Genomic DNA, 23545 nt, shown 5'->3' on the forward strand with positions numbered 1-23545 from the left:
TATAATATAGTATAGGAACCATAAATACAGTTTAATTGGATATAATTCATGCATTACTTCAAGTTCAAAAATCGAAGTTTTATTCAAATTGAAGAAATCCATTGAGTTTGTTCGGCAATTGCGATTGCGCAGATGATCCCTGGGTTTGGGACGGTTAAAATCCCAGTGTGAATAATGTCTGTGGCGAAGCTCCATGTCCTCAAACTGAATGTGGGGGATATCTGGGTCGGCCCGGCTCGCCAAATCACCAAATGATGCATCCCTCTCTATATTTTGTGCTGAGCGAGAGAACGTTTGGGAATTTTAGGCACTCTTGGCTTTTTTTAAGCGAGCTTCAATCTGGACAGAGCTCGGGCCACGAAAGAGACCGTCAACAGAGTTCAGATGTCGATAAAAATGCCTTGTATTCATTTAATCCGGCTAAAGAAGGGTCGACGGGGATTATTTGAGCAAAAAGACTTTCACGCTTGGAGGGCACGTTCCGTTGGGACGCAAAAGTGGAGGGAAAATAATGCATGATGCAATAACCGCAACGCGAGTTATGCAAGAAAAGCGTTCCGTGTAGAGAAGGTAAGTACCCACGACCTCATAAAACACCTGCAGGTGCAACGCCGCCTTCATTTGAAGGGGCGCGGTGCGTTTGACCGCTGATCAAAGCGGCTGCTGCCGAGCCTCACACAACCCAAGCCTCCTGCCCTCGAAACCGACAAGTTTCCTTAAAACGCTGGTTGAACGCTATAGCCAGCGTCCATTCCTGTCCCCCCCTTTGCATAAAGCATATGCGCAAAGCATGAGAGTTGTATGTTTATAAAATCATAACGACACCCGTACCTTGGGAAAGATGAATGAGAAAGGAAAAAGACAGACGTGACATTAGACCTTTCTTGCGATCGGTGGTGGTGGACGTTCAGAGAGTAAAAGTCCCGCCATCTTTTAGCTCCGCCCATGCACTGAGTCGGCTGACCCTCGGGGTCGTAGCAAATGAGCAAATCCAGATGGTCGTTTGGAAATACTTGTGAGGACTTTTAGAAGAGGATTAAAAGAAGAATCACTTTCATTGGTATAATGTGGACTGTGTGTGTCTGTGTGTGATTTATAGCCTATATTAATTAGGGGGGTCACGATTCTCCGAATACACATTTCGATTTGACATTCGGTTTTAAGGTCACTATTCGATTCGATTTTCGATTTAAACATGTTTTTTTCAGCACCGGCAGTTATGCCATTGTTAAGCCCCTTTCACACATATTTCCTGGTAAATTACTGGGATAACCTTTTCAGCACCAGTAGTTAGTTTCACTATTCACACATACTGCGACATTCAGGGAAATTTCCGTCTCGCACCTTTTCACACATGCCGTGATGACGGCAGAATGGATGGGGCAAGGGACAGTTCCGAACCCCAGCGCCGGACAGCAACAGACGGAGCAGCAGTGCACGCACACAAAGAGGATGCATGTGGACGTAGCATGCAAATAAAAATAAATATGCCCTTGAAATAAATCCTGAAACAAATAAATGAGACAAAAATATATATACAAAAATGTAAATATAAATATATAAACGGGTAAATAAATGCCAGACGGACCGGGCGGAGGCGGTGGTGCGCCCGTGCCCCCACCTCGGGCGGCACTTTCATTCCGATTCACGGGATCTTTCATCACTCTCTCCCTCCCCCTCTTTGGAAAACAGTACCGTTAGTTTTAGAATAGGCCATTACAAAAAAAAAAAGATTTTCAATTTTATTCTTGACACTGAGAACACAGAGACAGTCGGGCGTTTAATCGGCGCATTCTAACATCCCTAGTTTGTACATGTGTTTAAACAACATAAATGGACTGTGAGTTCCAATAAAAAAAAATCAAATTTTTGCTCCCCTCCAGATCCGCTGGTGGGGGGGTGGAGTATGCGTGGAGGTGCCTTGATGCATTCTAAATCGAAACGCTCAGTTTGATCGATTTTTCTGATTTCGGAATCGTGACATCCCCAATATTTACATACATAAGCAACTTACATATCCATTATTGTTTTGACTATTCAAAACGTACCCCTTGTATCCAAAACTCTGCATATGAGAGAGGAAACAAAAATTTGATTGGTTATCCGAGGAAAACAAAAATCAACTGAGGGTTGACCCCAAGGGAGGTTATCCACTTTTGTCCAGCCGGCGTCTGACGACGTTAAACCGCCGTTGTAAGCACCTGAATAAATAACACATTGTTTGTTCCCGCTGTAGACAAACACAACTGAGCGGAAGGGACCAATGTTTGGGCACTGGAGTAGCACTGTCAGATGCTGCATGGTCCGTTTCCTTTAAGCACCTGTCCCATCGAGTGCGGGAACGCGACAGGGTTACTGGGTTTCCCGCTATTCCCAAAATGTGCTCAGCATATATGCTCTTTGCAGACTTCTACGGTGGCCCGGAGAGCTCAACACACTGCAGTTTGAGAAAACACGTGCAAATAGACAAAACACAAGCAAATTACGAAAAACACGACTGAGCTCAACTGAACTGGCTGATGAACGGATCGTTTCAGGGAGTGATTCAGTTGAGTTCGTTCACCCAAGGGATTCGAATCATTGGCGAACTTCACCGCACTGTCACGCCGTCGGTAGAAGCCACCTTCTCTGGAACGTCGCACTTAAATGGCTCAAATAAAAACTGCAGATTGATATAAAAGTTGTTTTTTCTCTATTTATTAATTGCATGGAGGAACCAGGTGGAGGATTTGGACACGGTGGTCTCGCCTGGCGTGACTGGTCTGCGATAGTTGCGGCTCCAGGTTGTTACATGCATGAATTCTTATTTATAGTTACGGACGCAAAAATTATTTAGTTTAATATATTTCACTGCAGATAAATCAGCGCATCGGGTGTGGCTCACTTCCGTAATGTGGTTTTGCGGTTGTGTTTTTCTGTTAAAGAGGTTGTGTTTTTCTGTTAAAGAGGTTGTGTTTTTTTTGTCATTCCCTTGTGTTTTGTCTATTTGCACGCGCTACCTTCAGTCGCAGAGAGCTGAGCTCTCAGGGCCGCCGCAGAACTGCTGCGGCGGCGCAGGGCGACTGGAGCCCGAGCGTTTGAGGTTTCAACGGAGGGCGGTGGAAAGGAAAATGTGTTTAGTTCATTGCCTCCTCTACGCATTAGTCTAACACCGGGATGTCCTGGCTTGCTCCGTCCATCCCATAATTGCACTCAGCACTCAACATGGCTTATTTCACTCCTTCCTCTTTGTTCCAACGGGAAATAGTGGCGGCCATCTGGATCGTTTGCACTGCGGGGCAGGTGTGGTGGAAGTATGGCATTGGACAGGCACCAACTTTTGGAAGAAAAAGAAAAAGCCGAAAAATCAAAGATTATACACTGACATTTGATTTTTCAGCTTTTTTTTATGTCTATAATTGTATTATACACTGAATGAGTTGTTTACAGTTAACTAACTAATCGTAGTTGTTTAGGATTGGTTGCCGCTTGAACCTTAAAAAAAGGTCATTCTGACGCTGCAGTACTTTTCTGAGCAACACATCAAGGGTTCCAGAGTGTTTCCAAATGACAGGCATTAAGGAGATTTTCATGCCTCTGGCGCGCCAACAATGGAACTCGCAGATTTTCCCCTAAGTCTTTAATTTACTATTCTGTCCGAATTGAGCCGCCTGACACCCAACAATTTCAAGACGGAGCGAGAGAGCGGGACGAGCGAGGGGTAGAAAGAGACAGAAGGAATGAAATAGAGTCAGACGGAGGGGAAAAAAAAAAAAAAAAAAAAAAGCGCACAGACACCCTTCAATTACATTTTCATACACCAAGAAACTGTCAGGCTCCCTTAAACAGGCTGACAATGGCTAAACCGATAAAATATTCGCCGGGGTCCAAAGCACGAGAAGAATCCATCTGTGTTTATGTAATTACGCTCCGTGGAGTGTTCCTTTTCCCCCCATCTCCAGGCTGTAGGAAGTCCAACATCCCGATGCTTTGGCCCTTATCGTTAATTGCGCCGCTATCCGTTTAATTAGGGGTTTTGGGTTTTGAAATGAACTTTTCGCAGGCAACAAAATGTCTTCGTTGGAAAGGACAAACATCTCATTAGGGGGGAGAAAAAAAACAGGAAGGAAAAAAAAGCTTTACGACGCAAGCGCGGCGCTCTCCGCGAGGTTCGAGACCGCTCGGGCGCTATAAATTCGACAATCTATAAATTCCGGCAGACGAGAAAAATCCGGAATGCAAAGCGGGGACGCAGGCGAACTTAGTCCAACACACACACACACATACACACACACACACACACATGCACGCACACACACACATACAAATCCACACACACCATGGTGTGAGCTACCTGAGGCGCTGACGCTATGCTTGGCTGCCCACAGGACAGGCTAGCGCATTCTGCAGAGCTCTTGGCTCTTTGTAGTCAGGCTGCCAGAGGGGTTGTAATAAGGACAGAGGGCATGGGGTTCCAGCAGGACGCATCCTTCGCTCTAATCCAGTGTGTGTGTGTGTGGGGGGGGGGGGGGGTTGTGCGTGTGAGAGACCCAGAGAAAGAGAAAGAGAATGGGTCCCTGGGAACTCGTTGGTGCCTCTGATCTGTTACCCCAACTTGGGCACGCCCGCTCCCGCAGTCTCTCTCCTCTGGCTCGACCTTGCATCAAAGCCTCCACACTGCGCTTTAGCCACGGGCCACCGGCGGCGGCGAGGGTTTATGTCCGGGCACAGAATTTTGCCTTTTCAGAGCGGGGTGTGTGCATCCGCGCAAACATGATACATAGAAACATACGCACTAAGCGGAAACTCACAGGCACACTCGCGGTGAATGGAGTTCGTTGGTGGGAGCAATGGCCAAGCAGGAGCAGCAGTCCATGGCGACGATATGAGGCACGGAGACCAGCCCATTTGCAGGCTGTCAAGCGCCATTAACCGGCGCAGGAAAGGGAGCACTAAGCTCAGAGGCCGCGTCCTCCGCATGGTGCCTCGCACTTAATATCTTTCGGGCATCACCGATTACTGACGTGCCCTTGCCGACTCGCGCCAGAGCTCAGAGCTGAGAGCTCCTTCGGTGCTGCGACTGAACGATTTGTCAAGCAAAACAGGCACCGCACAGCCTCGTCAAATCCATTTGAGACAAACGATTTCACGATTGTTTTGCGAGAGGCGTCAAATCTACGAAGGAAGCCTCGGAAAGGGCGTAATCTGTTTTCGGCTACCGAGGCCGCGACTCTGCAGGTAGCGGACGCTGTCGGTAAACACCGGGTTATCATCGCCTCATACCGTAGAAACAAATGCAGCGCCAGAGGGGTTTTTCTTCCTCAAAGAGCCAGAAAAAGTAAATGATTCTTCGGCTGAGGATTATGCGAGGCAAGGGCAAGGCAAGTTGATGTGTAGAGCACATTTCTTACACGAGGGCAATTCAAAGTGATGCAGGGCAAAAAAAAAGATGATATAGATGCAAAGAAGAATAAAAGCATAAAACGGTAAAAAAAAAAAGATACAATTACAGAGGTAACAGGTTAATACACAATTTAAAACAAGCCTACAAAATTAAATATGGCCCGACTCAAACTTGCACCCACTTGGTGCTCAAACCGTGCCAACACACTCTTTTTCACTGAAAAGCAATACTAGAAATAAAGGCATGGATATGTGTTTCTCAGCGTAGTTTCATCATTAATTCTTAAATTCTTGCTTTATTGTTTTCAATGATATTGACTCCATGTGGCTATTACATTTTTGATCAGTCAGCAGCATAGTCAGCATAGCTGCGGTCGGCAATTTTGTTATTTAGTATAATTTGGGTGAACGGGAGCATGTGGAGGTTAAATAAAAGAGGCCCGAGGATTGAACCTTGGGGAACTCCACACGTCAAGTCAAGTGACACTTTATTTATAGACGTGGCATTAGTTTGCGCGGACAAATGAGTCACTGTCACTGTCGACCAATTTAAGACAGTGCCCGGAAGTCCAGCCCGGTTTTCTAATCTGTGTGGCAGAACTGTGCAGTTGGTTTTGTTGAATGCAGCATTGCCATCCATGAGGAACAACACTCCAAAGTGAAGATGAACCCAGCGGTTTTCAAGGGAGGTCGCACGCCGAGGCGAACGCGCACGGATCAAGTACCCACGACAACAACAAACACTGCATACAGGTACACATCCAGACAGATTGGCTGGATATCTATAACCACAATTCCTTCCATTAACTCCTGCAGGTTGCGTAACGACCTCACTGTACAGGAATGCCACCTAAACAAGGCCCCCCGTTTTCAACCGTATAATCACATTGTTTTGCAGCTCCCGTCCTCTGTATAATCCCTTTCGAACCATTCAGGGCTTCACGGGACCGATCCAAAAGCCCTGACAGGGACCGACTGCGCTGGCTCGGTGCAGATGTGCACAAACGCGCACACATACACAAACACACACACAACGCAAACATATGCAGGACCATACAATGGAATTTGGTCTCGATTCCGCTGTTAGTCTGTGTGTGTGTGCGTGTGCGTGTGCGTGTGTGTGTGTGTGTGTGTCTAGCTCAACAGAGTAGGCGGATAATTTGCTGTAATTACTCCTCCATTGGGACTTTGCTAACAGATAGATATCCTTGGTATGGCTTCTTGGACACATGTCCTGGGTGGAACCGCAACTACAGCTACACACAACTGCCTCTATCGGCGCTGTCCATCGATACGTGCGTTGACAGCCGAATGACGGGCGAGTCTCAGAGTCTCTTTTGTGTCCGAACCGGGAGTCGGCGCGGCCCCGGCCCGGCCTCATACCTGCGCGTCAGTCAGAGGTTTTCGTTCCACCTCTGATTTCATTCAACAGCTCTGAGGCAGGAACCCAAGTACCCCTGTGGAAGGAATGGCAGCGCTTGACCATTTATGTATTATGGCGTGTGTGTGTGTGCATGCGGTTTTTTTTTATGTAATAAAAACCCTTTACGTGTTCCTATTAGTGTCAGCTCAATCTAAGTTTACTGACTTTACTGACATTTTAGGCTCTTAGTACGGATTTGCTCATCAAAAATCAACGGCCATCTGCAATTTCTCCGCGGAAGTTAAAAAGCTCTCGGAAAGCGCGAGCAGGCCGGGCGCCAATTGTCTGTTTACGTAATACCGTACAACAAGTTTTATTTCTTTAGGTTTTCGAGGAAATTCCATAAGAAATGGTCTGGAAAATGTCAGAATCCAATTTTTATTTTTTCCAGCCCCTCGGTCTTTAAGATGTGAATAGAATTACAAGTCTGTCCTACGGCGGCTGTAACCAACGGTAACCCCCTCTTTACTTCCATCCCTTGCCCTTTACGGGCTCGGACGGAAGGGAATAAGACTTCGGAGCTTGCGCGGTGGATCATGCGACGGGCAGGCTGATAAGAAATCCCGACGCGCTCAACCTCACTCCGCTCTGTGCTTTTGCAGGGGTTTCGTACGCCATCTGCAGTCTCGCCCCGGAGTGAAATAGGAAGGTTAGAAAAAGGACCATAATAGGAATATAAGTCATGTTTGGTTTTCTAAGCTTCCATCAATGTTAGTACTTATTGGCAGACTCAAGGGCTGTACTGTATAAGGGCTCCGAACACGTGGGGGTCTTTCCGATCGCTTTTTCCTGTGAGATCCTGCGTCCTTGATGTTTCCACCGGCAATAAATGTTTCTGCTTTCTTCTGAGGGCAGGGACCACAGGCCTTCTTAGAAAGACGGCTCCCCGGGCTGCCTTCGAGCTCGGACGCTGTTTAGCGCCACGCAAATATCCCCAAACAGAGATGTACTCCGACAGCTTCTGATGGGAGACGGTTGGAAAAAAGACAACACTGTGCGAATAGTGGTTCTCATCTTGAGAATAGTTCCTAATGTGAGTACGTGGGTGTGGTAGACGTGAGGTGAGATAGACTTCATTTGGGGTGTGTGTGTGTGTGTGTGTGTCTAGATTTGTGAATGCTTTTGTCCGTGTGCACCTGTTTTAGTGTGTGTTGGTGTGTGTCTATGTACCTGTAGAACGGGGCAACACAGACGCAGCCACAAGGCCTGCTATAGCCATCTACTGAGCATGTGCGTGCATTTAAATGTGTGTGTGTGTGTGTGTGTGTGTGTGTGTGTGTGTGTGTGTGTGTGTGTGTGTGTGTGTGTGTGCGTGCCTGTGTGCGCGTGTGCGTGTGCGTGTGCGTGTGTGTGTGTGTATGTGTGTGTGTGATTTAGAGGAGGAAGCCAGTGTCAGGGTCGGGAGATGGAGCTCTCCTGAGGGATCTGATAAATAAGGAAAAAATATCTTTGAAAAAGGGAAACGCAGCTGTTTCCAAAGGAGAAGTTAAAATATCGCCGGCTCCCGCATACCGCGGCCACAAAGGTAGCGGGCAAGCAGCGTCGGGACGCAGCTCCGTGTGTTTGTTTGCGCCGTGCGCGCGCGTGTGTGTGTATCTAGTGAAATGTTCCTTTTTTTTCCCCCTGCTCTCCTGGACTCGTCCCTCGTGTTTCGTGCCTCACTCTTTTGAAACTATATTTACCTCGTCGTCCTCTGCGCCTTTTTCATGTGCCGTCCTGCCCTTCTACCTCTGCCCTCTGGTTCCTCCCCTCCTTCCCCCCGCTGTTTCCTCCCTGTACCCCCGCTCCTTCTGTCTTTATTTTCACACTCTTTCTCCCTTTTCTGTCACGAGAGAGAGAGAGAGAGAGAGAGAGAGAGAGAGAGAGAGAGAGAGAGAGAGAGAGAGAGTGAGAGTTGAGGCTCGGGGCTATTCCCTCCGGAGCGTCTGCATTGACCACAGCGTGTTTCGGCGGCTTAGCTGCGGAGCATATGATCCGCCGGCGGATCAGACCGGAGCAGCGCTTCAATCCTCCCCACAGGGCGGACTTTCCCCTCCCGTAAGCCCCGCTGCTTGTTTTACATGCGGGGCCGCCAAGCGGCGAGCGAAACCCGAGAGCTGGTTATTCGAAAAGCAGGTGGACGCCGGGGAGGAAATCTACCGATGACCAAACCGATGTTCCTAATAATACACCTTGTCAACAATGTCAACACTGAAGTGGAGGGATGAACGCTGCTAAGTGGCCTGAGGCTTTTCCTTAAGACGTTCAAAGTTGCAGGGTGAACATGAAATCGCATCAAGGTTTTGACTCAATATTGTGAGTTTCTGCACGATTTCAAATGTGGGCCTTGTATAAATTGCTCGGACATGTGTAACGTCCCATGAAGTGGCCTGCAATTAGATCACACGATTTGGTCAAACCATTTCACACACCAAAGATTTTCACCAAAATGCAAGATAGAGATTTCTAATTGGTGAGGGCGACTTCATAAAATAAATGTGCAGAATTGTATTCTTTTTCCGGTTCTTGAGTTGTTTCAGCGTATTGTCCGGTACCTGCCTGGAAGGTTGTTGCATCATTTTTTTCCCGACACAAAATGACTTATGCCAGTAATATAACTTCAGTGAACCTCAAAAATGTGATTAAAAAAAAATCAACGGCAAAGAAACTTTCTACTTCATAGAAAGATACAAACATAAAATTCTTAAAATATGAAAATCGCTTTTCACTGAGCATCCCAGAAAAAACATCTGTGACTTTAGAGTTTATGCCTTGAATAGCGATCCGTACAAATATTTTGTAAAAAAATATATATATATTTTATACTTTATTTAGCCCTCACCTTTTTAGAAAGTTAAGTGCTAAAGCCCTAAAGTGCTACTCTATCTGTTGTCTATATGGTGTTTCCATTGTTGGGACAAGTAGTGATCCACCCAACACAGACGATCTAATGGATTTCCACTTTAATGTGCTGTGTGTACTATCTGTTTATACTATCTGTAGAGGTTGCCTAATAATACCTCTCCCACCTTGGGGAAAAAAAAAAGAAAATATCGCCATGGAAACCCAAATAGCTTTATAAACAGGGAAGGTCTGAAGGATCTAAAACGCCATTCATCTCACATGAATACCCTCCAGTAGTCCCTCCAAAATCTCTTACTCCTGTCTCGGCGTAAGAGATCAGCTTTCTATTTTCTGTCAGAATACAATAGGAGAAAGAAGGGGAGAGACAGAAAAAAAAAAAACCACACAAGCGCTCGGCGGCGTAAATCAGAAGGAAGAGAAGATAATCTGTATTAGTCTGTCCTCGGCGAGTCAGGGTTACATTCCTCCAGGAGGGGGCACGGGAGGGGGTCCGAGCGTAAACAACAATGGCTGGACGAGCGGGCCAGGATGAGGGATTGATGCGAGAGCGAGACTGTCGGGAGTGGCGAGGAAAGGAAAGGAAAGGAAAGGAAAGGGAAGGAGAGGAGAGGAGAGGAGAGGAGAGGAAAGGAAGGGAAGGGAAAGGAAAGGAAATTAAAGGAAAGGAAAGGAAGGGAAAGGAGGGGAAAGGAAAGGAAAGGAAGGGAAAGGAAGGAAGGGAAAGGAAAGGAAAGGAAGGGAAAGGAAGGGAAAGGAAAGGAAAGGAAAGGAAAAAAAAGGAAAGGAAGGGGGAAAGAAGGGAAGGGAAGGGAAAGGAAAGGAAAGGAAAGGGAGGGAAAGGAAAGGAAAGGAAAGGAAAGGAAGGGAAGGGGAGGGAAAGGAAGGGTAAGGAAAGGAAAGGAAAGGAAGGGAACGGAAGGGGAAGGGAAGGAAAGGAAAAGAAAGGAAGGAAGGGGGAAAGAAAGGAAGGGAAGGGAAAGGAAAGGAAAAGAAAGGAAATGAAGGGGGAAAGAAAGGAAGGGAAAGGAAAGGAAAGGAAAGGAAAGGAAAGGAAAGGAAAGGAAGGGAAAGGAAAGGCCGGGCCTGCTGTAACACACTGTATAACCGCTCCACGCCGCGGAGCCGGGGAGCGGCACAGGGCCGTGGCTCGGAGCGAGCTCGTAACCCATGAGACTCATTGAGCACGTGCGGGAGGTAAACCGCCAGATAAGAGTGTATCTGAGGCGCTGCCCCCGACCCGGTCCTCCCTCCCTCCCCCTCAAAACCTCAACCCTGCTCTAACCGGCCCACTTTTCTGTCCTGCACGGAACCCACGCACTGCACGCCACACAAACGGCATTGACCGGCCACCTTCCTCGCTCATCCTCTTCCTCTCGCTCTCGCTCCTCATCTTCACTGGTCGTTCTATGGATCTGACTGTCATCTGTATCTCCCTCTCTCTCTCTCTCTCTCTCTCTCTCTCTCTCTCTCTCTCTCTCTCTCGCTCTCTCTCTCTCGCTCTCTCTCTCTCTCTCTCTCTCTCTCTCTCTCCATGAGACTCTCGAAACCGCTCACGACCGCCCGATGATCCCGTCCGCTTCGCCCTCTTCGTCCTCTCTTTCCGTTTGTCCCTTTCGCTCTCCCCTCCTGAATTCCCTTCTCCTCCTCCTCCTCTTCCTCCTCCTCCTCCTCTCCCCGTCTCCCAGCCTCCCCCCCCCCCCCCCTCTCTCTCTCTCCCTCCCTCCTGCCCTCTGCCTGCATTGCAAACTGTTTTTCTGTCAATGCGGGTGTTTGGAAAGTCGGACCCCTAGGTCAGCCGGGGGCTCGTAAATTTGTCAGTGGCAGTGCGGTTGAAAGAGAGGCTACTTGCTGGGGAGTGTCGGGAGTATCACAGCGTGCGGGGGGGGGGGGGCCTCCTTTCGCGGTTGTTTTTACAGGCACGTCCTCTTTTAGGGGCGAGGGACCGCGGCCTGGGAAACGCAACGGGAACGAGATGGGGAGCGGCCTTTTCCCTCCGACGTCGGTGTCAAAAGACATTTTCACACGTCACGTTACAGATGGGAGTCGGGAGCGTCTCCTATCTTCGTAGGAGTTTGCAGGTCCGGGCAGGATTATCCACAGACCTGCACGCACACACCCAGTCGGTCACATCTGTCCACAATGTACTATACCCAGCTGGGGGTCTATATTGCCAGTTAGGGACCTAACCGGTGTCAAATTGAGCAGCCCACCTTTTTTTTATTGTTATGACTTTCAAGTTTTCCTGATTTGGTCAGAAACCTACACATATTTTCATCAAAATTGTGTGCAAACAATGGCGCTTCCGCCTTTTTTCAAATGGAATGAACGAATTGGAAACACGGCAAAATTAAGTAACTTTGACAAAAATATATGTTACCATCGATTTAAAAAACGGCCAAGTGGTAATGTACAACGTGCGCGCCGACTAGAAAGCTGGCTAAAACTCAATTTGACAGAGGTGTGGTACACCCCACGCACGGACAGGTGCCCTCCAATCCTGCTCGGAAATCCACCGGAACTCACACGGGGAGGCATGAAAACACATGCAAAACACGCACGCACACTGCACAGAACCGGCATCCTTCCACCCTCCCAGGTTATTTAAAGCCTTAAAATCTCTGCTGACCCGTCCCTGGCTTTCTGACCCCCCCCCACACAGACACAGAGCCCACAGAGTGGGGGTGGGGGGATGGGGGGGTGGGGGTGGTGGTGGTGTGTCTTCCCAGTAGCTCCAGAAAAAGAATGTGATGACGGGCGGGAATGTTTACCACAACAGTAGTGCCGCTCCCATCGACCGGATCCGTCTTCCCCCGAGGGACCTGGTAAAAAGGTGAGACGTACGTCGAGGTAGCGTCGGGGTGGGGCGGGGCGGTGCGGGGCGCAACGCGCAAGTCCCGCGTTCAGCCGCCCGCAGCCCTTTCAGTGCCAAACAATACATTCCGGCTTGTATGCTCGTATTATTGAAACAGAGAGAGGAAATAAAACCAAAAAGCTGGTGAGCAACGAGGAATTTTAACGTTCTTTGGGGGGGAAAAAGGGGGTGATAACGGGCGAATTTTTATTAAAAACCGATGCACTTTCCTTCCGAGAAATCTATTTTAGAAGGTCAGTCTACCCTGAGCCTTAAGATAACCTCATGGTTCAGGGAGGAGGGTTCAAATTGGTGTTTGGGGAAGATCAGCCGCGTCAGTCCCAGGGGGGCATCATCCCTGCTGCACGCTGCCCGGCGCACCTGCTGTGCGATTGGCTGTTCGTGTCACATGGTTGTTTCTTTGCTGTACGGTCTGCTGTTCGTGTCACACAGTTGTTTCTCTGCTGTGCGATTGGCTGTTCGTATCACATGGTTGTTTCTCTGCTGGGCGATTGGCTGTTCGTATCACATGGTTGTTTCTCTGCTGGGCGATTGGCTGTTCGTGTCATATGGTTGTTTCTCTGCTGTAGGATTAGCTGTTCCAGTCACATGGCTGTTGCTCTGCTCTGTACGGTTGGCTGCTCGTGTCACATGGTTGTTTCTCTGCTGAAGGATTGGCTGTTCGTTTCACATGGTTGCTTCTCTGCTGTGCAATTGGCTGATCGTGTCACATGGTTGTTTCTCTGCTGTGTGATTGGCTGATCTTGTCACATGGTTGTTTCGCTGCTGTAGGATTGGCTGTTCGTGTCACATGGTTGTTTCTCTGCTGTACGAATGGCTGTTCGTGTCGTGTCTTGGCAGGTAGAGGAAAACAGACTCTGTGTCGAACTACATCCAAAAAAAGATCTCATAAATGTATCACCGTTACGGCGGAAGATATTTATCATGATAATGATCAAAATTGTTTCATTTCCCAGCCCTGTTCTGTGTGCTTCTTTACTTCTCTTTCAAGAGAAGCATTTTAGTCTCCACCTTCCGCTTCCTCTCTCTCTCTCTCTCTCTCTCTCTCTCTCTTTCTCTCTCTCTCTCTCTCACACACACACACACCCACAGTCACACAAGAGCAGAGTCGGGCTTACACTGACACTAATTCCAAGTTAATGATCTCCTCTTGAGGGCCCGGTACATGGATTCCTCAAACAGAGTTAAAAGCAAGACAAAGGCTGACAGTTTTACAGCGCTTTTAGTAGGAGAGAGGTAAATAAGAAGAAAACACACACACACACACACACACACACACACACACACACACACACACACACACACACACACACACACACACACACACACACACACACATAAATAGAAATGCCTTGTCTTGTCTTTTTGTGTTCTAATAACCTGGTGTGTGTGTGTGTGTGCGTGTGCGTGTGCATGTGCGTGCGAGCGTGCGTGTGTGTGTTATCAACGGATTTGAATTTAAGCCCATAGAACCTATGGCTTTCTCACTGGGACAAGAGATAGTCCCTTCTTTCTCTCACTAATGGACCTAATGGGGTGTGGACGGGGATGTAAACAGAATACATACAGAAAACGCCCATCAATCAGCCAAATGACAAGTGGCGAGCGCAGGAGAAGACCCCCACTGGGGATTTTTCCAAAATAAATTTCTACGGAATGCCAATGGAACCCATACATTCCACAACTGATTCTTTGTACAAACCCTTATCTGCAGCAAACCCAAAAGGCACAACACAGGGAGGAAGGGGGAGGTGAGGTAGACAAAATCAGAGACAAGTTAACACAGAGGATGGAGGTACAAGAGGACGGACGGACGGACGGGCGGACGGGGAGGGGAGCGCAGGCAGCGCAAACAGAGCAAATTCCTGCACGCCGGCACGCCAGGTGATAAATTGGAGCAGGGTGTCCTAATCAGATGTTCCGTAGGAGGTTATCGGCCCTCCTTGACAGATCGTTAACGGCCCGGGAGTGTGCCGTGCCTCACATTCTTATCTCTTTACACTCCTCCATCCATCCCGCAGCGCTATCGCAAGGGCTGTATATCGCTCCGTCCGGAGGGAGCGGGCATGTCCGAGGATGGAGATGAGGAAGGGGGGGGGGGAGAGAGAGAGAGAGAGAGAGAGGGAGAGAGAGGGAGAGAGAGGGAGAGCGAGAGATAGGGAGGGAAGGGAGGGGGCGCGATGGGGACAAATCTCTGTACTTAGCCCCAATCACGGCAGCCATCTTGTCAAGCCCGAGAGTTATGGCGTGAGAGGGAGCGATATCATCGGGGTGGGTGTGCGGGTGGGGTTGGGGGGTGGAAGAGTTTGGAAGAAGGCCTGGGGTGTGTCTGTGTGAGGAAGAATTTTGAGTGTAAATGGAATACTCTTAGAAACTGCTATATGGTGACCTCTTGGTCAGCAAACTGTGTGTGTGTGTGTGTGTGTGTGTGTGTGTGTGTGTGTGTGTGTGTGTGTGGTCCTCTGCCTTCACCCTCATCTATGCACATGTCCAAAGTAGGCCTGTCATGATGACTACTTTTGTTGGACGATATATCGTTCCAGAATTGATTGCGATAGACGTTATTATTGTCATTTGAAGACCATTTATTGCCACTGATATAATGATAATATAATAGCATAATAATGCAAGTACACCCTTTCAAATAGCAATGAACATTTAATTCTTAAGAATATTCAGACATTGTAATGCGGAAAAATATAAAAATATCCTAAATAAATGAAACATAAATAAAATAAAACCACACAACTAAAACAATAAATAAAATGGAGTCTCGGGCTCAAGTAACACGTTATCTTCACCTGGTTCACTGTGTGTGTGTGTGTGTGTGTGTGTGTGTGCATGTGTGTGTGTGTGAGTGTGTGTGTGTGTGTGTGTGTGTGTGTGTGTGTGTGTGTGTGTGTAGTTGCCTGTGCCCCGCCCACGGTGAAACTCAGCCACAGAGATCAGACGAGAGGACAGAAGCAGCGCGACCAGAAATGACAGCAAAAGGTGTCTCGGCATCGTTTTTTTTCTGTTGATTCCGCTCGGGTACATTCATTTGTAAAATGGCATACCCAACACAACTAATACATTATTTATTTGTGGATTTAATCTCGTTAGTCTCTGATTCGTCTCTGATCTGATTTTTTTTACACCTAAATACAGATTTGTAGATTGTATTATTTGTTGACATTTTTCCATTTGTATTTATTGCATTATATGTATTTGTGAATTATAACATTATTCCTTCCATAACGGGTTTTCTGAACTTTGAAACGTACAACATTTCGGCTACATTACATCATCTAGTTGGCACTTTTGTTCAAAACTATTTCCAAACATGTTTTTCCATAAGTTTAAGTATAAGTAGATTACTTATGGATATAAAAAAACAGATTGTCAGAGATGTCACAAGCAGCAGAAAGCAGCAAGTCATTTGATCGTAAATTCCCTCCTGACTTAAACGCAGCACCGGTCTGAGTACCAGTGGCAGAGAGTCCACCGCGGACTCTAGCGTGGATAAAACTCAGTCAGGTACCGTGATCGTGGTCACTGTGACAACTCCAAAAGATAAGAGGAAGATCGCGATTTCAGAGGGTTCTTCTGTCGCCGAGGAGCAATTTAGTTCTTTTTCATGTTGATACTTGGGAGAAGCGGCGTTGCTCCCCGGCTCTGTGAAAGAAAAAAAACGCTGAGGCGCTGCGCCCAAGTCTTCTAATGGTATGGAAAACACTGTTGTTTATTCTGGCATCATTTTGGCTAAAATGGTGGTGACATTCTTATGTAAAAAAAAAAAAACACGCACGTAAACACAAACGGGCAATTATCGAGGTCAGAAAGATTATCGAGGTCACGTCCATATATCGTGCGGCGACGGGGCGACAGGACTAGTCCAAAGCAAAGTTTTCTTTCAGTTTGTTCACAAGACACACACTCGACACGCACATCGATGTAAGACCTGTGAAACGACAAACAACAAAAAATGATTATGGAGCGTTTCAGTAACACCTTGCGTTATGTGAGAGAAACCCCGTTTGGCCAGAAAAGGCAAAACACCCAAATCCAGCGGCGACGGTTTCTCCCCATTCACAGTGTTTGTTCCTCAGAGACAGGGTCGTGTTTTGCTGCAGCGCTTGACAACCAATAGGATCCAAACAGGGGGGAGGAGGGAGCACTTTACAACACTGTAACTCAATAAGCGGAATCATTTGTATATCTTGGGCCGTTCCTGGACTCGACCGAAAGTTTTGAGGAAGCGTGTGGACGTAACATGTTTGGTGCTTTAAAAAAAAAAAAAAAAAAAACCCGTGAAAACAAAAGGCAGAGTATGGAGCCGGCAAATGCAATTCTTCCCACTAGCGCTAAGAAGGGATCCACTGCCAAGTTTCTGTCTCGCAATAGATCCGTTATTTTATTGCGGCATATCTTGAATTCCTTGCTCCGTTTCCAGCGCGTGCTGTTTACTATACGGTCAGCGTTTAGGGCGGAGTGATGCAGGAAGTACTTCGAGGTGGTTCAGCGAGCTTTTTTCCGAAAGCTCCCTTCTGCATCGAGCAATACCCCTTTTTTTTTTGTGTGATCACACCCAGCTAATTATTCGACCATGCCGGGGCTTTTGGGACCCGTCGCGGTGCAGGAGAAGTGGCTCTCCTGGTATTAGGCCTACGCAAATGCAGTCAGGCGTCATAAGACGGAGGAAACAACCGTTAAATAAGGGCACTTCTGAACGAGCCAAGGGTCGTGGAGACCCGGGTAATCTCCCGAAAAAAAAAAAAGAAAAAACCCTCCTCAAAGCCTCCCGGCTTTGCGCCCCTTTAAAGTGTGGGTGGTACACGGGTGGAGCGGCACAACCCAGCACGGGTGGCTGTTGACTTAGCTAAGAGGGCTAGTGACAGCTCAGCTATAGCGATGCAATGAGGTGTGCAGAGCAGCGGACGAGGAGAGAGGAGGGACGAGGACGAAGGGTATGGGGCGGAGGAACCCATGCAGCGGATACGTACGGCGTCATTCCAAACCAAGCCTGGATCACCTGAAAACTCAGGACAAATATTTTTCAGGATGCTTTTCGTAAAGATGCTCAGTTTGCGAGACAGTCCGCGACTGTCTCGAGCGGGCCTTCCGGCAAGACACGTGGGCTGGGCGCCGTCCACCTGTGCGTCGCAGGAAAACCACAGAGCAGGGGAGGGCGTTTTTTCGCCGGCGTGGGCAGAGATAAATATGAGATCGTCCCCTCGAAAAGAACCGAGCGAGGATTTTCCGAGGCTCATTAGGAGGACCCCTCCACGGGTCCAGAGCCCGGCTCGCAAACACGGCAGCGTAAACAGGGGGATGAGAGCGGGAGGTAAAACCAACCGTGCCAAGGCAAGCCGAGGGACGACATCATCCCACAACCGCCGGCCCACCTTCCATCCCCCTAGACACACACACACACACACACACACACACACACCTGTCTGTTTGTCTGGCTTGGCACGAGTCGAAGCAGCGAGGCCATCACGGTTAAATGCGGATGACACAGGAACAACATTTGAAGTTCCCGTTTGGTGAACCGTGAAACCGAAGCCATTTCTGTGCGTCCTTGAGTCACCGTAACCAAACAGCAAGAGCGCCGCCGCATAACCCAAGCCGACCAAATAAACTGTGTGAGGCCACATTTTCCCCCTAAAACTATTATAGCCCTTATATTGGCTTATGGTGTTTGTACAGCTCGATAATTATGTGTACTGTGACCGCTTGTTTCTTCAGGTATCAACTTTCAATGGTTGCGCACATTGTCATTACTGATATGGGAGTCGAGGGAGGCGACGAGGGGAACGACAACAGAACGGTCCCTTCATGCAGTTTTTTTACACTTGTTTTCGCTATTATTCCCGCAAACTTCCAATGTAGAGTAAGCGGACTGTGTGTCCCTTCCCTCCTGTTTTGGGATTCAAGCTCCGATCCTGTCCGCTCAGGCCACGACCAGAAAGACCAAATTCTCTCTCGTGGATTTTTGGTGAAATCCACTTTGAACAAGTGCACACAGGCCCCGGCGGCGAGCGCCCTGCTCAACAGAGCGACCCCTATCAACGCAGGGAGAGCGGCAATGCGTCGGGGCAGGCTAGAAACTGCGGTGTGTCACACAGTATGAGTCATGCAGCACAAAAATGTCACTTAACGAGAACCCAGTGGAAACAAGCGGGGACGTCCACGAGGCAAACGGGGATGAAGGAGCTATTCCAGGAGTGAAGTCAAAGGGAGCTGGAAAATATGCCTCCGGTCACCCGGTTTGACGTTTTCCACCGCCTGCTCGGGCTCGCTCCCTCGCGCCGCGCCGCGCCGCGCCGCGCCGCGCCGCGCCGCTCGCTTTTCAGCGAGTCAGTCAGTGGGTCACTCGGCGCAACTGATGAAAGCCGTGAAGAATGGCTGAATGGACGACGGGGTGCGCATGAATCACGCCGAGCGGGAACAAGAAGCATCTGGTGAGCAGAGAGCGCGCACTTTTTCGGAGGACTCTGCACGTGAGGCAGAGGCTCCTAAATCTGCCAATTCCCCCAAGGACGCTGTCGGAAAATGAGCTCTCTATCCGCGCTACTGCTGCAGCTGGCTGTGAAGGATATCAGCTCAGACCCCCGAGCAAATGGTCATCGTCTCGGCCGCGACGGGCCGGTCGAGGTTACTGAAAGTCAACCTGTTTTTTTTCTTTTTAGTCCGTCTCTTTCTACATCTAGTTGAAGGGAGAAGTCGTAGTCAAGGAAACCGGGGGAAACCTGGGTCCCAGTAAAACCGCGGAGGTCTCACTTTCCCAACGTGTCGTTGGGCCCAGGTAGAAAGACCCGGATCAAACGCCGCAACCCGCCGTGTCAATAAAAAGTTCCTTGTGTGAGAGGCGCTTGGCGCGTCCTCGAAAACCCGCCTGACATTTTCCGAACACCCCCCCCGACAGATTGTTTGGACTTTCACGGTTCATTCCTCCTTTCATTTGTCGTGGTTTTAATTTGCAGTTTCAGTTTGGCCGCACACGATATCCAGATTTAAGGCTGGTTTTCGTGAGCGGGACCACCCAGGAGCCCCCTGCTGAACTCTTCGCCGTAACCTTTTGTCATTCAACACCGAGCGTTTGAATCGAGAAATGGACATGGTAAAAAAAAACAAAAAAAAAAAAAACCTATCGACCAAACGATGACACACGGTAGTCGTGCAGGCCCTTATTTGCAAAGCAGATGGAGAGCCTTGGCCTGTCCAACATTAATTACAATCACATTCGAGGAGGAAGCCGTCCCTCCTCCAGGGCAGTGAGTACGCTGTGTACAACTGGAAGAGATTGCAACCTAATCCCCCTGGACGCAGAAGAAATCTGAGGGAATCGTCAAAAGATGCACAGGACGTGATTAATCAAAGTGGATGGCCAGATGTGTGGCAAGGCGGGAGTATACAATCGAAAAACTGAAATGGCGCAGCAACACAAAAGCCACGGAGATACAAACACCGCCGCCGCCGCCGCACCCCCACACAGAAGCCAACGGAGAAGTTGGTTATTTGAGAACAAAACGCTGGCCTCCCACTGTCGGGATATCTGCTTCTCATCACCACATGTTGCAACAGGAATACTCGGAGGACCAATATCATATAAAGCAGTTGCTTCCATCTTATGACTGAGTCCCCACGCCACAGTGATGTGTCTTTAGGGGCAATCCGTGAAAATATTTTGTTAAAATATCCTACGTTTGTTCATAAAATGTAAACATAATATGTTGATAAAACAGCGAAGCTAGGTGTGGTCAGCAAACTGTTGATATGGATGAACATTCACACAACATCCGCACTGTCTCATGTGACCAAGACGAAAGAATGGAAATTTAACGGAATTGTGGGGCTTAGTGAAATCCAGCTAACACGGACGGGGGGGGCTCCAGCCTCAGGCCATGCTGGGGGTGCTCCAAAAGACACGTGCTTAGGGTCTCACAACGATCCGGCCTTAGGAGCGAGGGGCTCAATTGTATTCATTAACAGGACTTTGCCTAGAAGGGAGAACTTGAATTACTTTTCAAGGTGGCCCCCGAAGCCTTGCATCTGGGGTCCAGTAAATTAATATAGATAAAGCAGAAGCAGCACGACATGCAACAAATGACATTCTTTTCTGGTGATACTTCAGAATATGTCTTTTCCCACACCGGATAATAACACTGTTGCAAGTTCCCAAGAAGAATAGTGATCCATCTTAAGTTTTGAGCCGCCTGGCTCTGGCAGCGTCTCTGTTTATCCTGACGCACTGTGTTTAGAGTCTCTCTGTAAACACTGGAGCTGCTAATGGAAGGAAGGGCCGCTGGCTTTTATGTTCCCAAAACTCGTCATGATTAAAGTCCCGAGTCTTTATCGTCATCGGCTCTAATTAAAGACGACCCAGGCAGCGGGTAACACAAACAACGCGACGCGATTTTACGCACGGAACCCGCAGCTTGCAGCCACCCGGAGGGTCAACGGCAGGAATATCCATCTATATACAAATACCGGTGGTGGTGGTGGTGGTGGTGGTGGTGGTGGTGGTTGATAGTTTGCGAGGATATGAGTTACATTTTCCGCCCTCAGCCATAAATCATGGAACAGATAGACAACAACTATAACCGCAGAGCTCAAACCTTAGAAATGAACACAATAAATCTTCCCTGCTGGAATAATGATAAAAAGGAAAATCTGAAAATACTACGACTACTACAACTTTCTAATAACAATAATAATAATAATAATAATAATAATAATAATGATAACGAAATAATAAAAGCAATAATGATCTTCTAAACAACACAAGCTTTCGCCTCAGAATACAAAATAAATAAATACAGTTCAATATATGAATATATTTAATAGTACATATTTCAGTACTACGTAAGCGTCGGAGTTTAGAAGTGCGCAAGCGTAATGGCACCGCGTTACCATTGGCGTTACTCTATACGCACGTAATCCGCGCGTAACCGCTAAATTTGACTCGAGGGATTTCATGTAATGTTAATTATTGACGCACCGCTCAAGCAACAAAATGTCTATGAAGCATTTAAGATCTATTATATTAGATCTACACAAAGATACACAAAGTGAGCCACTGTCTTTGTGGGTTTTTTTTTTTTGTGTGTATATTTACGCATTTGTTATATTTTTACGTTATTCTTTTAGGTTAACCGTACATCGCCACTTTTTCTATCTCGTTTACGTTCCCTTCCTTTTTTATTTATTTTTTTTTTAATCATTTGGGGATTCGTCTGTCTGTCTCTCTGTCCGTCTGTCTGCCCGTCCACCCGTCCATCCGTCCACGTTTTTGCGGCGCCTTACCCAGATTGACGAAGCTCATCACCATGTCTGCGTCGTTGAGAAAGGCGTTCTCCTGGTACGTGGCCAGCGGCGGGCCCCGGGTGGTCAGCGGGGGCCCGTACTGCTCCGGGACGCCGTCCGCCTCGTTCCTCTCCTCGCCGTGGATGGTGTTGTACAGGTCCAGCATGAAGAGCGGAGCGGAGTTGTACTTCCCGTGCGGCGGATGCGGTCTGGGCCGGTGCGGCAGCCCGAGGATGGACAGGATCTCCTTCTGCATCTCCCGCTTCTCGTGCGTCCGCAGCCGCCGGTGGTGGAAACTCGGGTGCGCGTCGTTGTTGTTGGTCCCCTCGAACAAATAATTGCTGCCCGCGACGAGGAACGTGCAATAAGCGCCGCACCACAACCCGACCAGGGCGGGCCAGGGCAGGCTGGTCATGGTGCGTCCGCAAAGTGCGTCTCCTGCTGCGAAACTCGGGTGTGGAGGACGGCGCGTAAAATGTGCCCAAAACTGCGCTCCGGCGCTATTTGTCTATCGCGACTCGCGTCAAGCCATTGGAAGTGTTTCCCCGAGACAAATTGCCGATTCCACAGCCGTGTTGTCCTGCTTTAAGTGGCACCATGTAAGAAAGAAAAAAAAAAAAGTTATTCTGAGAGAGATCCGGAGTCAGTGCGCGCCCGTTGCCAAGTTCACCAGCAAAAGAATAACAACTCCACTGAAAGAAGCCATTTCACATGAGCGGATATATTTGCCTTCCCTTTTCCAATGTTGCTCGATGAGGGGGGCCGGGGGGTGGGGGTGGGGGGGTTGGGAGGGGTGGTTGCTTTTTTAAGAGTTTGTGTTTATCCCACTGGCTGGAACGAGTGTCCGCGTCCTCCTGCGCACCGTGCGTGGGTCTGAATAACGGGCATCGGCAGGTTGCAGTCTGGTGCCGGAGCTCTGAATCCGCCCAGCGAGGACGCGCGGAGCCAGAGGTGGAGCTTCAGGCTGCAAGGGCCATCTATCATCGTGGACGTCAGTGTCATGTTTACCAGACTGGTGTTTGTCGACCTATCAAAGGCAGAGAATAATTCATTCGAGACCTCAGCACATCATCATTAAGCTTGGTCTTGACGGCCATGAATCCTTGACTGTGCTTCAAAACCTTTACAATGTGGCACTACTGCTGACTTTAAGATGGTTGCGTGCCCTCGTCGGTCCGACAGAAATGTGGAGAAATGTGGAGGCACGACCCCTGACGATAGAGTGAAAAACGGCAAGTGAGAGCAAGTGCACAATGTTTTATTTTTGTTTTACACTCATTTAGAAACTGTACCCATTTATTATAAAACCAAAGAAAACAATTTTTGAGGAAAATAAAAACAAATTGGAAACTCAGTTCCCAGTAAGGATAAAAAAAATAATAATTTAGTGATACGTTGTGGTATAAAATCAATAAACAGATAGACAATGATAAGTGCATGGCAGCATGCTTATCAAGCACTCAACAAAGGCCTGAATTAATGGCTTACAAAATACAATTATAACTGATATTTTATGAGCATGTGTCATTTAAGGGAACTTCATCTTTTACCATTTACATAAACTATTGATTAAGTGTGCAGCTTTTTCCAAATCTCTGAGGCTGATATCCGATGTAAGGGGCTGTTAACGGACCTCAAAAGTTTCGGTACAATTCTTAAGAGCCGCTTGTTGGGTTGCTGAAGTGGACAATGGCAGGTCCCCAAACAAAAGTGCCGCCATGTTTGTTTTTTTGGGC

General features: G+C 48.2%; 1 protein-coding gene across 1 annotated transcript in view; it reads right to left on the bottom strand.

The window, feature by feature from the left end:
- bmp6 (bone morphogenetic protein 6) overlaps positions 1–22487 on the bottom strand; it is a 51901-nt gene extending 29414 nt beyond the window's left edge. Inside the window, exon 1 of the mRNA XM_080019844.1 lies at positions 21810–22487. Coding sequence (XP_079875970.1) covers positions 21810–22224 — 415 coding nt within the window. The 5' untranslated portion in view covers positions 22225–22487. The remainder of the gene's footprint in view (positions 1–21809) is intronic.
- Between the last annotated feature and the right edge of the window lie 1058 nt (positions 22488–23545).

The sequence above is a fragment of the Zeus faber genome (genome assembly GCF_960531495.2).
Source record: "Zeus faber genome assembly, chromosome: 19".
Classification (NCBI taxonomy): domain Eukaryota; kingdom Metazoa; phylum Chordata; class Actinopteri; order Zeiformes; family Zeidae; genus Zeus; species Zeus faber.